Source organism: Molossus molossus, unplaced genomic scaffold (genome assembly GCF_014108415.1).
Source record: "Molossus molossus isolate mMolMol1 unplaced genomic scaffold, mMolMol1.p scaffold_m16_p_16, whole genome shotgun sequence".
NCBI lineage: Eukaryota > Metazoa > Chordata > Mammalia > Chiroptera > Molossidae > Molossus > Molossus molossus.
The window spans coordinates 60,168,604-60,184,142 of NW_023425351.1; the positions used below are offsets into that span (position 1 = coordinate 60,168,604).

General features: G+C 42.1%; 1 protein-coding gene across 1 annotated transcript in view; it reads left to right on the forward strand.

The window, feature by feature from the left end:
- The first annotated feature begins 1,079 nt into the window (after nt 1–1,079).
- DEPTOR (DEP domain containing MTOR interacting protein) overlaps nt 1,080–15,539 on the forward strand; it is a 130,420-nt gene continuing 115,960 nt past the window's right edge. Inside the window, exon 1 of the mRNA XM_036264216.1 lies at nt 1,080–1,329. Within this exon, the coding sequence (XP_036120109.1) occupies nt 1,202–1,329 (128 nt within the window). The 5' untranslated portion in view covers nt 1,080–1,201. The remainder of the gene's footprint in view (nt 1,330–15,539) is intronic.

A 15,539-nucleotide genomic window follows, 5' to 3' on the forward strand; every position in this document is an offset into this window, starting at 1 on the left:
TTTATTCTGTAGACTTCTACTTACTACATGTAGGCAATTGAAAGATTATGTCTTTCAAGATATTGTTAATTAAAAAAATAGGTTCACATTTACTTGTAAGGGTGCACAGACTTGTATTTATACAAACATGGTAACAAACTGCACAAAACGTCAACATGCAGATATTCTTTTATTACAATGATCACTGCCATTTAGCACTACTTGGGTTTTCCTGCAGACAAGGCTCTGACCTTGCATGAAACAGAAAAACAGGACATTTGGCATTAGTCAAAGTTCCTTCCCTATTCCCTGTACGGTAGACAATGCCATCATATCTCTATTTTAAGGGGTTATCTTTTAAGAACAGTTTTGAAGCCAGAATGTCCTGGGTTTGATTCTTACTTCTTGCACTTATTAGCTGCTTGCCTTGAACAAGTTCCCCATCTCTTTGAGCCTGCTTCCTGATATAAAATGAGGACAATACCCATTTATGGTTCTTTGCACTAATTAAGGAAGGCAACAACTATCCGAAGCATCTTTAATGCAGCACATGTCAACAAGTGGTAGTCACGATTATTTTTATTTTGTAAAGGAGGAAACTGAGGATTAATTGTTGGTGTGGAGCTGGATCCCAGGTCTGTCTGATACCCCGGCCAACGTTCTTTACTGATTACACCTTAAGGTAAGTAAACTATCTTTGTTGAAGGGGATTGGGTGGAGAAAAATACTTAATTTCTCCATGCCCTGCAATGACCTGTATATCCTTCAGCGTTCACTATTCAGCTATACCGTTATTATTTTTTTACTTTTTGGCAATTTTGGGCATGGAAAGTATAATTCAAATACCTTCACAGTTGTTTAGTAACCTCCCAGCCGGGTCCCCGGGCCCCACAGCAGGAGCTCCGTGGGCAAAGGAAGGTGCGCTCTTCACCGGCACACAGAACACTGCACCGGGGCCCCGCCCAGATGTTTATATTTTCCTCCCTAGGCCCCGCCTCCCGACCACGCGGGGCTCCAGTCACGCCCCCAAGCTGGAGTTCCTGGAGTGGACTCGCCTAGCACCTCAGCCTACCCACAGGGATTCCCTACCCAGCCAATCGCGTCCGAGCAACGGGACTGCCCCTAACAAAGATGGCGGGAAAGGCTTCCGTGAGGGCAAACTGATTTAACACCCAAACCCGAGGCGGCCAGCGAAGACAGTGGTAGCGGCGCGGCCCTGAGCATGGAGGGAAGCAGCGCTGGCAGCGCGGGCAGCGGTGGCAGCGACAACAGCCCCAGCGGGAGCGGCGGGGCGCAGCAAAGGGAGCTGGAGCGCATGGCTGAGGTCCTGGTCACCGGGGAGCAGCTCCGGTAAGGCGTGGGGCAGTGCCGGTGGGCTCGCGGTGGCACTGCCAACCCGTGTCCGCAGCAATCCCGCGCGCACGCGCGCCGTGGCTCGTGGCTAGCGACTCGCGCGGGGCTCCGGGACGGCTGCGGGCTCGTGGACAGTCCCCGTGGCGCCCTGCGGGACTGGCGCGGGGTTCTGGAGGCGGCGGTGCGCCCTGCGCCCTGCGCCCTGCGCCCTGACACGCTGCCGCCCACCGCGCGCGCTCCCTCTTCCCGGCACCTGGGCGTTGCCAGGCCTCCCGGGTGACAGCCGGCTCCTAATCCGCCCAGAGGGGTCGGTGGGGGCCTTCAGCCGGCCCCAGTTCCCTCCTCTTTACTCCCGAGTAAAAGGAACCAGCCCAACGATCGCTTTCATTTAAGGTTTCCCTTTTGGCTGGCAAGTCTTGCTTCAGTTCCCTGAGCCTCAGCATTTCATCTGTAAAATGGGCTGATCAAGGCGCCTCTCTTGAAGGGTGGTTGTGAGGGCTACACTGAGAGAAAATTTTCGAAACACTACCTATCACTAAATGGGCACATTCTCTTCTACAGTCATTTGGGTCCGCAAGGGGGCGTGGAGGCACCTTGTCCCGCTGCCCTGCTGCTGTGTTAACCACCCCAGCGCGCACATTTTGGGTAGCTGAGTCCATAGGCCAAGAGTTAGGATTTGACGGGTCTCACCCAGGACAGGCAGTGACACCCCAGACTGACCCAGCTTTACCATTCCCGTCCCACACTGGTCCTTCTTCTTGGCTTCATGTTTGAGAATTGTCCTTACGGTCTGACCGGTTCTGCGGCTGCCCTTCTGTTGGTCATAAATCAGTTTGCTAGGGAAAAACCCTGGCTCTGCAGTGTTTGAGCCACAACTTGCCTGCCGGCCTCTCGTGCACACCGGTTCCTTCTAGTTTTCGATCTGAATCTCCAGGTTCATTATGGTTTCTAAATGCTGTGTTTCAGATTTGAAGGAGAGAAAATCTTGCAGAGATCCCTACGGTTTGGTAATCACCCTGCTCGCAGCACTTAGATTGAGGAAGTCAATATTGGAAGTCAGAATTAACTGAGTTTAACGTTCAAAAATTGCCCATTTCTATTTCGTGATGATTTTTTAATGTATAGCCAATTTTAAAACCTTATTTTTCCCTCATCAAACATATTTCTAATTGAAAAATTTAAACAGTAAAGATCTTATAATTCAATCTGAAACTACATTGTCTTTTTTTCAAAGCCCTCAATTAGAAATGTTTCATTTCCTTTAAAATAATAAATTGCATGGTGCCTCTCTTTGTCCGATGAGCACTTACTTTCATCTTCAAGATGCAGCTTAAATGGTCCTTTCTGGAGGGTCCCCAGAACTATTGTTACTCCTTCCTTCCCTAGCAGCCCTCAGCACTACAGCACGTTTGCAGGACATGCTAAGTATGTTGGGAAAAGGATATAGACCTCTCTCTCACCCAAGAGTTAGACAGAACTGGGTTTGAATTTCTGTTCTGCTACTTTGTAGCCAAGAGTCAACATTTTGTTTGGGTGAGGACTTTAAGCCAGAGTGGGTCCTGGGTTTGCCACTTACAAGAGTGGGACCTTGGACAAGTTTCTTAACTAAGAATAATGGGTAATAATGGAACCGTCCTCATAGTGTTGTTCTGGAAATTAGATATATTAGTGCTTAGAACAGTGCCTGGTATACATACAGTAGCACCAGGTCTGCTTTACCTATTATAGGTCTGTGACCTTGGACAAGTTAATTTACTGCTCTGAAACTCTTTCCCCTCTAAAACGGTAATGAAGACAAATTCTTCATGGGCTTATTGTGAGAATTTGCCCCTGGGCTTCATGTATTAATGAGCATTCAACAAATGGTTGCTGGAATTAATTAGTATTATTAGTCTCTATGTGTCACCACATGTGAGTTCCAGCCGAGCAAGACCTGGCAGGAAGGGTTGGGTGGTGGTTCAGAACACAGGTACAGAACCAGGCTGCCTGGGTTCTTATTCCATCTCCACCGTGTATGAGTTCTGTGACTTTGGGACAATTTACTTAACTTCTCCATGACTCAGTTTCCATTTGTCTTGCAGGAATTTTGTGAGGATTAAATGAAATGCTATATGTAAAAGGCTTAGTAAATGTTAGGTATTTATAGTCACTGCTTTTTTTTTTTTTTTTTAATCCTCACCTGCGGATATGATTTTTATTTATTTTTTTAGAGCAAGAGGAAGGGGGAGAGAGAGAGAGATTGATCGGTTGCCTCCTGTATGTGTCCTGACTGGGGATCGAACCTGTAACCTGCAACCTAGGTATGTGCCCTGACCAGGAATTGAATTGTAACCATTTGGGGTATGGGATGATGCTTCAACCAATTGAGCCACCAGCCAGGGCTATAGGCATTGCTTCTTAAAATCTCTCCTTAGCACTGTGCCTGGCACATCATAATTACTCAATAAATATTTGAATGACTGGTATGTATTACAGTAATTACTGTAAGTACAGATAATATATATTCAGAATTTAGAGATTTAAGTGGCCTTATGCCTGGCTTCTTAGTTACTGCAGGTACCTCATATAGGAGTGGGCATACAGCCATCCTTGCTGACACCATCACATCTTGGGTTTAAGTCCCTAGATGCTCTCTCACAGTCTAATTGTGGGGACTTTGTGATGTGCAGGCTTCCTGCCTCTAATTACTTCACACACACACACACACAATTTCTCTCTGCCTTGTCTTGCTTGTCCATTATTTCCTGGGTCACCAACAATGAGGTGAATGAAGGTGATAAGGAAAGAGGAAACTAAGGATTGGGATTTGACATAAAAAAAAATTGGCTTCCACCCTGACTGGTGTGACTCTGATGGTTGAAGCATTGACTCGTATACCGGAAGGTGGCCAGTTTGATTCCCAGTCAGAGCACATGATCAGGTTGCATGTTTGATCCCCGGATGGAGCACGTGCAGGAGACAACCAATTAATGTTTCTCACATTCATGTCTCTCTCTCTCTCTCTCTCTCTCTCTCTCTCTCTTTCCCTTCCTCTTTCTGAAGTCAATTAAAAAAAAATTGGCTTCCAGGCCTAGCTCTGTGAATTTTATTTATTTAATATGTATTTATGTATGTATATATTTTTAACTACCCTTTTTGGGAGCAAGTCAATTAAGTACTCTGGGTCTTAGTGCTCTTACCTGCAGAATGGGAATAATAAAATCCTCCATATCAGGTTTGTGGTGTTGGATCCAATGGAATATAACATGGAAAGAAATGTTGTGAAATAAATCAATAAACCAAAATTAGTTGTTATGATTATTATAAGCTCCAGATGTGACATTAAGGGCTGTCCACAATCCCAACCCTTTGGATAGGGCAGATGGTTGCCTAAGGACATGAAATTAAGTAAAAGACTTAAAAACATCTCCTTTTCCAGCCTGACCGAAGGCTCCTTTTCCTAATTTCTTCATGCTTCTCCTTGTCATAAAATACTGTACTTCCTTGCACAATGGATTTTCATGTTTTTACACTTAAAAATGCATTTGGTTACCACTTCACACTCCCAGGATGGCTATAATTAAAAAAAAAAAAAGAAAAGACGTAATAACAAGTGTTGGCAAGGATGTGGAGAAATTGGAACCCTTATATACTGTTGATGGAAAGGTAAAATGATGCAGCCATTTGGAAAACAGCCTGGTGTTTTCCCAATGATTAAACATGGAGTTACTACATGACCCAGCAATTTTACTCTTATATATCTATATCTATCTATGTCTATGTCTATGTCTATGTCTATGTCTATGTCTATGTCTATGTCTATGTCTATCTATATCTATATCTATATCTATATCTATATCTATATATCTATTTGTGTCTGCATAAAAATGTTCACAACAGCATTATCCGTAATAGCAAAACACAGAAACAACTCAAATGTCCATCAATTGATGAATGGATAAACAATGTGCTGTATAACCATACAATGAAATATTATTTGGCAATAAAAAAAATAAAGTACTGCCCTGGCTGGTTTGGCTCAGCGGTTAGAGTGTGGCCCACAGACCAGAGACACCCGGGTTCAGTTCCTGCTAACGGCACGTACCTCGGTTGCAGTTTGTCCCTGGCCCTGGTTGGGGTCGTGTGGGTGGCGACCATTTGATGTGTATCTCTCACATCGATGTTTCTCTCTCTCTTCCTCCCTCTCTCCCTCCCACTCTATCTGAGGATAAATGCAAAAATGTCCTCGGGTGAGGATAAAAATAATAAATAAAAAATAAAGTATTGATATAATGCTACAACATGGAAGATGCTTGAAAACATTATGCGAAGAGGAAGAAGTCGGACCAAAGGACACATGCTGTATTACCATTTATATGGAATGTTCAGAACAGGCGAATCTGTAGAGATAAAAAGTGGTTGCCTGTGGCAGCGGGAGGAATGGTGAGTCACTGCTGATGCGGAATAGAATTCCTTTTTGGAATGATGAAAATGTTCCAAACTTGATTGTGGTGATAACTTTCATAACTGTGGATATACTTAAAACCATTGAAGTATCACATTAAATGGATGAAGTGTGTGGTATGTGAATTATATCTCAATAAAACGGTTACTAAACTGCATTTGGATGACAGATTCGAGTGATGAAAGACAAAATATTTAAACTTTTTAGACAACCTTTTTGCTTCTTTTTTGATTGGCCAAAGAATGCAATATTTACCACCAACTCAGTAACGCCTTATCATCACACCAGAAGGGACTGCTATTTTACACACACACACACACACACACATACACATGCACGCACATACACATACACACACACATCTTTTAAATCCTCACTAAAGGATACTTTTCCATTTATCTTCAGATAGAGTGGGAGGGAGGGAGAGAGGGAGGATGGGAGAGTGAGAGAGAGAGAAACATTAATGTGAGAGAGATACATCGATTAGTTGCCTCCCGCACGACCCCGTTCAGGCTGGGGACCGAACCACCACCGAGGTACGTGCCCTTGACTGCAATCAAACCTGAGACTCTTTGGTCCACAGGCCAACACTCTAACCACTGAGCAAAACTGGCCAGGGCAATTACATATATATTTTTATACTATTATTCTTTTTTTTTTTTAATCCTCACCTGAGGACATTTTTGCATTTATCTTCAGATAGAGCAGGAGGGAGAGAGGGAGGAAAAGAGAGAGAGAGAAACCACGACGTGAGAGAGACACATGGAGTGGTTGCCACCTACATGACCTCAACCACGGCGGGAACAAACTGTAACCAAGGTACATGCCCCTGGTGGGAACCCAACCCAGGTTTCTCTGGTCCGCGGACCAACACTCTAACTGCTGAGCCAAACTGGCCAGGGCTATAGTATTATTCTTGATGTAAAACACAGAGAAGGTGCCATAAATAGTCAAGAAAACCTTCTCAGAATGTTCTTAATTTGAAGATCATTAGCCATATATAAATCATTCATATTAGTGGGGTTTTATACTGTGACTTTTCAAATAATTACTTTTTTAATGTTTTGTGTATTAATCTTTTTTCTTGAAATTTGCCCATGCAATCATGAAATTCTAATTACAGCCTCTGAAATGCACATTATGTTTCTGCTCTATGCTAATCTCAGAGAAATTTGACAAGAAAGTAGTTTGTAATAGAGCCCAACAATATCACTGTTCTTTTTGTGGTAATGCTAAGCATGATAATAACTATAGTACTTACACAGCATTTATTACCTGCCAAGAACTCTTCCTAGTGTGTATCCATCTACCTACCTATCTATCCATCTACCTACATATCTTTAATCTCCAAAGCAACTCTATGCTTATTACCCTCATTTTACAGATGAGAAAACGGAGGACTGGAGCATTTAAACTAACTAGCCATAGGTTAGTCAGCCAGAAAGTGATAGAGCTGAGAGTCCCTGCTTAAAAGCAAGATGCTAGACTGCAATTTAATGGTGTCCCCCACTCGTAATTTAGAGGGTTAAAAATGTATTGACAAGACAAATGTAAAACAGAATTATGTTTATAAGACTATCACATTCTAGTGTTACAACTTTTATAAACAAACCAGTAGACAAATGATTTTTCCATTCCGTTGGAAAAAAATCTAATTTATTTCTAGAAGTGGTGTTTATGTTTTGACAAGATGGAGTGGTCACTTTTCTCTATTAAGCCAGGTCTTCTTTGCCACGTGGTTTTGAAAACTTGATTTGATCTCCACTTGTTCTGATTTTGTAATCATTTTAATGGGGAGATAAATTGCAGTTCACTATTTTGCCAGCTGTGCAGATGGAAGGGGGTGGGGAGGAGTATTAAGAATGTAATGAGGAAGGCTTAATTAAGAGAAAACGTTTCAAGCATTTCAGTTATGCTGATCTACCTAGACTAAATGTGCTAATTACCACAATCTCATCCAATCACTAGAGTTGGATCCCTAAAAGCAATTTACTAGGCAATGAGTTTTAGCTAAGTTGTAGGAAATTGCAGCTCCTTCAAATTGTCCATGTTTGTTATAACAGACTGCCTTCCCAGACTCTTACAGCCTTGCTGTTGCCTTTTTCACGGAAACACATTCAATAAATGTTGAACTGCTTTCCTGAGTTTGCTTTGCAAGTGTTAATGCTGGCTGCAGATAAAAGGTAAAAGCCAGCTCATTGAACCAAAGACCAAGCTGCAGTAAAATAAATCTAAGATGTGAAATGTAGAGCATACAGAATAGAAAAAAAGAGATAGTTCATTTTACTACACTTTGAACTTAAGAAGCTTTAGGTTGGCATAGAGAATGTCTTAGGGAACAGTCCCTACAGGTGACCTGTAGTACGGAAGCTTAGCTCTCCCAGACACTGTCACTGTCTAGGAATAGCAGGAAATAGCCAGAGAGCTACTGCCCAGAGCTTCTAGTGAAATCTAAGGATCCAAACGGAAGGAATACACTTTTATTCTAAACAGGAGAGAATATATATCCTGGAGTCTGGAAATTACTGCTTGTTCAGATTAAAGGGGGTTGGGGGTGACTTTAGAATTGGAGAGTCACTGTATAGTGCAGAGGCTTTTCCAACATACATGGCAGGTTCCTGTGAATGTCTTTTCTGCTTAAAAAAAATGAAATTGAGGGTACAGTTCTGGCACAGAGTAAGCCTTCAGTAAGTTCTTGTTACCTGGAGAGAGAGCATGTGAAAATATTTCGTCCCTTGCAAAAAACATCATGCAAATGGAAGACACTTAGTAAGTGCTCCATAAATGATTGTGGAATTATTTCATACCCTTCTGCACTTATTCTTTTTGTTGTTGTTGTTAATCCTCACCTGAGGATATTTTTCCATTGATTTTAAATAGAGTGGAAGGGAGAGAGAGACACATACACACATTCTTTGGTTACCTCCTGCACGATTCCGACCAGGGTCAGGGATCGAACCTTCAACCCCTCCATCCGCAGGCTCTAAACACTGAGCCAAACTAGCCAGGCCATATACACTTCTTTTTTTTCATAGATAATCACTTTATTATTTTTTTAAATTAATTTATTTTTGTTTCAGATGTTTCTCCTTTGTCTCCCATTGACACCCTCCTCCTCGACCCCCCTTCAGTACTGTTGTCTATGTCCATTGGTTGTGCATATATACATATAAGTTTTTTGGTTTACCTCTCCTCCCTCCCACCAAGGTTTGTCAGTCTAATCCCTACTTCTATGTCTCTGGGTCTATTTTTGTTCATCGGCTTATTTTGTTCATTATATTCCACAAAGAAGTGAGATCATGTGATATTTGTCTTTCTCTGATTGGCTTATTTTGCTTAGCATAATACTCTCCAGGTCCCTCTATATTGTCTCAAACAATAAGAGATCTTTCTTTCTTACAGCTGAATAGTGTTCCATTGTATATATGTACCACAGCTTTTTTATCCACTCATCTACTGATGGACACTTGGGCTGTTTCCAGATCTTAGCAATTGTAAATAGTGCTGCTATGAACATAGGCGTGCATGCTTTCTTACTGATTGGTGTTTCAGGCTTAGGATATATTGCTAGAAGTGGGAACACTGGGTCAAATGGCAGTTCAATTTTTAATTTTTTGAGGAAACACCATATTGTCTTCCATAGTGGCTGCACCAGTCTGCATTCCCACCAGCAGTGTACTAGGGTCCCTGCAATAATTCTTATGTAAACCTTTTTTTTTTTTTTTTATCCTCACCCGAGGACATTTTCCCATTTTTTGTTCAGGTAGAGTGGGAGGGAGAGAGAGGAACAGAGAGAGAGAGAGAGAGAGAAACATCGATGTGAAGGGACACATCGAGTGGCTGCCACCCGCACAACTGACCAGAGCCGGGGACAAACTGCAACCAAGGTACATGCCCTTAGCGGGAACCGAACCCGGGTCTCTCCGGACCGCAGGCTGGCGTTCTAACCGCTGAGCCAAACCGGCCAGGGCTTTAAATTTTTTTAACTGACTGGAGTTGATTGTTTATGAGTAATAGAGTATTTGTGATAAATTTTCTAAAAGGCCAATGCTGATATTTAAGTTATGGCTTTTATCAGCTTTGAAATTAATAGAACTGAAAAGAAGTTAAATACACCTCCAAAATGAGAGAATGAGAGGTGACAAAGGTGTTCTCTCCTGTTACTGTCGTATTCATTCGGATCAGGACCACTCTGTATTGGGTGGTGACTCTTTTGTGGTTGGTTTCTGAGTTGAGTGGTTAGGAAAAGACAGGAGAAAATGATCAACTTTCTTTCTTCATAGTAAATCATTACGTTTTCTTCATTCCTCTCATTATCTCAAGGAGGTCAAAGTCCCATATCTGAGATCCTTGTTCCAGTATTTACCAGCCTTCACCAAACTCGGAAGCTTATGTCAGTGACTGTTTTCATGGGTCATTAGATACTTGGAGAACAACACTGGTGACAGGGTGGGGACAGAGGGCTTAGTGGGTCAGAGGGCATGCGGTCGCCCACGGCAGTGCCAGCAGGGGCAACAGGAGCTATTTTCATCAGGGCTGCCTGGGATGGTGCCCTCCTGCAAGAGCTGAGAGAAAACAGACTTACTCAGGTCTGCACCCAGCGTCCGTGTTTTCCGTAGGTTTGAAAATTTTTTTTAGGTGGGATAGGAGAGGTGAGATGAAGAGAAAACCCACCAGGAGTGTGGGACAAGGTATCCTTTCCTATGTGCAGTTTTCAGATCACCGCTGTTGCCAGGGTGTGGCGAAAGGGGACAGATGCCAGGGCCCCCAGCTCAGAGAAGCCTGTGGCAAGGGCAGAGGACGAGGTAGTTAGCAGCCAGTGTCATCGAGAAAGGCTCCGCTGTGACTCGTGTTTCAGTTCCTACTGTTCCTGCTGTTCCTGCTTGTTTGTTTGTTTGTTGGTTGGTTTGAATACTGCTGACACTGTCCTTCCACAATACTAGTATCTACAGGTTTTGATTCTGATATTTGCCCAGAGATTCCAAGCCATGGCCCAGCACCCGCTGAGGCCTTGCCCTTACTTTGACCATCCAGCTCTGTTGGGTGGCAGAACTGCTCCAGCTTCCGAGAGCTGAGCCTGGCTTTGTGGGCGATCACGCAGGGTTCCGAAGGACCGGGTTGAGCCCAGAATGCTTAGTACTTACTCCGATCTTGACTTAGGGTGTGAGAAACAAATGAACGTTCTGATGAACATCCTCTCATTAAGAGAGAAAGTCTCATTTCATGCTGTCCTAGTTTCATTAGGCTGAGGTTAGTTGCTGCATTTTTATTGTCTGTGAAGTTTGGCCGTTTTCTAACAAGTTGTGAAATTCTGTAGGAATACGCTCAGAGTGGCATCTTAGAAAAAGCAAGGAGAATCCGGAAGAAGGTAGTATAGAGATATGTAATTATGGGCTGACCTAAGAACATCCAACATATGAAAGTGCAAATTTACAAAGCAAATATATTGAGAAAGGATCATTTTTTTCCATGTTGAAAGATTTAGCACGTATTTCTATTGAGGATCCTGGGTTAGTTTGCTCTATAAAATGCATTTCTCTTCATAAGATTTGCCCACTATTTTCAGGCACATATACTGAGCTCAGAATAGCATGAATTTCTTGAGTTGTAGAAATACTCTTTTGCTTCTCAGTTTCCTTTCCTCTTCCATAGGAGGAAAGGAGAATGGGGTAAACTTAGGTCCTGTTTACATTGAATGTTTTTTTTTTTTAAGTTCCATTTACCTTTCCTCTTTAACTTTTCCATGAACAAAAATAACTATCACAGAATATATTCCCTGAAAAAAAGCAAGGGTTTATTCCCTGTAGCGATAGGTGACTGTTTTACATTGAGGGATAAAGTGCCCTTTGTATTGTCTTTAGTTAAGCTGTAATAAGGTTGCTAAAATACAACTTTGCCGGCCCTGGCCGGGTGCTCCATTGGTTAGAGCGTCATCCACATATGCCAAGGTTGCGGTTTCCATCCCCAGTCAAGGCGCATACAAGAAGCAACCAAAGAACTCCAGATGGTTTTGCTTAGTGGTTAGAGCACTGGCCTGTGGACAGAAGTGTTGTGGGTTTGATTGCCGGTCAATGGCACATCCTGGGTTGTGGGTTCAATCCCTGGCCCTGGTTAGGGTCATGCAGGAGGCAACTAATCGATGTGTGTCTCTCACATCAATGTTTCTCTCTTTCCCTTCCTCCCTTCCACTCTATGAAAAATCAACGGAATAATATCCTCTGGTGAGGATTAACAACAACGAAGAATCAACCAATGCATGCACAAATAAGTGGAACAACTAATCCATGTGTTTTTCTCTCTCTTTCTCCCTCCCTTTCTCTCTAAAAATCAATGAAATAAAATAAAACTTTACCAAAGCTTCTACTTAATGTACTATTTTCTTATTTTTAAAAATGAGTTGCGCCCTGGCCAGTTTGGCTCAGCGATTATAGATAGCATCGGCCCGCTGACCAGAGAGCCCCGGGTTCAGTTCCCACTAAGGGCATGCACCTCGGTTGTGGTTAGTCTCCAGCCCCAGTTGGAGTTGTGTGGGTGGCAACTAGTTGATGATCTCACATCCATGTTTCTCTCTCTTTCTTCTTCCCTCTCTTCTTCCTGCTCTATCTGAAGATAAATGCAAAAATGTCCTCGGGTGAGGATTAAAAAAAAAAAAAAAATGAGTTGCTTTGAGCCAAACATGATATATGCTGGGGAGCAAGACCTGAAATACTCTTCTATTTTCTTCTTGAGAGAACTGATAACAAAAAGCAGTTTAGATCTGAGGGTTTTAGGCAATGATCTAATACATAAACATGATTCATTTTCCTTCATATTTATTAGATTTTATTTTATTAATGACTGGTTTGTAGGATCTGATTATCAAACATAAGGGTGGGTATAACCTAAGTCATCATGAAAGAGGATGAGTGGACCTTGGTTTCTATGATAAAGAACATTTATCCTGATGCAATGCTTACCAGAGACACAAATTATCACCAAATATTTAAAGACGTCTATATATAAGGAATAAGAGTGAACTTGTGCTTTTTCCTCCAACATTTTACCGTGAAAAATTTCAAATATGCAGAAAAGTTTAAAGAATTTTACAGTGAACACTTATCTACCAGTTAGATTCCATAGTGATGACATCATCATGCCTGCTCTAGTATATAACTATCCTTATAGCCCTTCTTCTACTCATCCATCAGGTCATCTTATTTATTTATTTTTAGGCATTTGGAGTAAGTTGCAGACAATAATGTACTTCTAAAACCTTTAATATGCAATTTATTAGCTCGTATTTGCTACTTGTTTATGGTTCTTTAAGAGATTAAACTAATGTACAATGAAATGCACCATTTGGTGAGTATTGACAAAGGCATCTATGAAACCAAAACCCCTATCCAGCTATCTTTGCATACTTTGGCTTCAAGAAACAGAAAATCAATGTAAACAACTTGGCCACCATAACTGGAAATCCAGATGTGGTGACTTGAACCCGAACTCATTCTCAATAGTTCTGTTGGGTATCTCCAATAGCTCCTTTATGCATCAGCCATTTCTTTGGTTGGCTTCATCCTTAAGCCATGGTGGGCTAGAACTTCAGGCCTCATCTGGCTCATAATAATGTCCAGGGGAACAAAGGGGATATTTCCACCTAGGATTTCAAACAATTCCTAAAGTTTGTGCTGATTGGACCACTGAGGTCAAATGCCAGCTCATGGACCAATGAGATTGTGGTTAGGGGAGTAGATGACACAGCCAAGTAGGCATCTCCCCCTCACACACACACACATTCTCTATTTTTATCTCTCTCTCTCAAAGGTCATTCTACAGTTCATGCATTCCATTTCTACCATTTCCAGAAATTATTTATTTGCTCATATAATTTTCTTTTACTTTGAAAAAGGAAAAATAAAATCCACTAGTATAGGTTGTTTTGAGAAAATGAGTAGTATGACATGCTATAAAATACTCCAATAAAAACAAAAATCTTTTTTTTTTCTCTCTGCAAGTGCGAGATAATGATGCAGGAAGTCAAAACTATGAGACTTACATTTTTTTTTTTCAGACAACTATACATCAGCTTATTTTACAAGAACTTCTTTAAACAAACCTTATTTTAGGTGGGTGCTACCATTTTTCACTTACTCGGGTCTATTCACTTATTGAGTCTATTATATGTCAAGCATTACAGTACTTGCTATGGGAGACACAAAGTGAAATAAGAGAAATTCTTCACTCTTGAGGAGCTCAAACTATATCCTATCTAGTGCATGTACAAAGAAGAATTCATGACCTAAAACTACACTGTATTAAAAATAAGCATTCTATTTGTCAGTAAGAAAAAATTCGTAAAGCCAGAGAGAAATGGTAGTGTGCTTTATCAGTTGTCATCTTGAAGTCACTATAGCATTTATTTGTTATTTATTTATTTAATCCTCACCCTAGGACATTTTTGCATTCATCTTCAGATAGAGCAGGAGGGAGAGAGAGAGGAAGAGAGAGAGAGAGAGAGAGAGAGAGACATTGTCGTGAGAGAGACACATTGAGTGGTTGTCACCCGCGCGACCCCAACTGGGGCCAGGGACAAACTGCAACCGAGGTACGTGCCCTTAGCGGGAACCGAACCCAGGACTCTTTGGACCGGGGGCCGACGCTCTAACCACTGAGCCAAACCGGCCAGGGCTAGTATTTATTTTTTTAAAATATGTGTTTGTTGATTTATTTTTTTTTTAGAGAGAGAGGAAGGGAGAGAGAGAGAAAAATATTGATGTGAGAGAGATGCATTGATCAGCTGCCTCCTGCACGCCCCCTACTGGGGATCAAACCCACAACCTGGGCATGTGTCCTGACTGGGAATCAAACTGGGACCTCTCAGTCCATGGGACAATGCTCAATCCACTGAGCCACCCTGGCCAGGCGGCATTTATTTTTAAATAATATGTGTTTCGAAAGAGAACACAAACTCATATTTCCCCTGTCTAGGAGAGAGAAACGACTCTTCCAGATAGAATAACCAAATGATACCGTGTATGTGTATACTTCCATTGCTTCTGAAACAATACTGTCTCCTTAGAATTATGAGCATCTACTTACAGAGTTGTTATGCATCAAGTTCTTGCATCCTTTTCCTTTTCAGAGCTCAGGGGAAGGGTTAAAAAGCCGAAGGGAAGGTTGGACTTATGTTTTGAAGCCAAAGGGTGGCTCAGCAGTGGCGTGGGGGCTCTGCCATCCTGCACCTTCCTGCAGGAGCCCTCCCAGTGCCGCACCCCTGGTCATACACAACCCCTGCACCCCGCCTCGGTGCCACGCAGGAGGACCTTTATTTCCAAGACTGCCTCCTGTGATCACTGTATCTCTCAGAGTTTCAAGGCCACACTTTTGACCTGCTGTGGTGTATCAGGGATTTTACATTCACATTCCTGGTTCAGGATTTCCACACTGTTAGGATAAACCATCTGCAAAATAATAAAAAGATTGTAAATCCTAAAATAGCATTTCTGGGCTCGCTAAAGGCAAGAGTCCTTTGTTCACTTGTGTTTGTCCTGAGGCGACATCAATTTCATAAAGCGATGGGTGCCTCGAAGGAGGGGGCACCAGGGTGCCTGGACGGGGAAGGGCGAACATCGTGTATTATTGAATCTAATGTCTCATATGCCCTTGTATAATGCTTTTATTTAAACATTTATTAAAAATATACAATATAGTGTAGTAAATTCACATGTTCATAATTCAATACATATAATAATTGAGAGACATTGAAAAGCAATGATTGAAAATC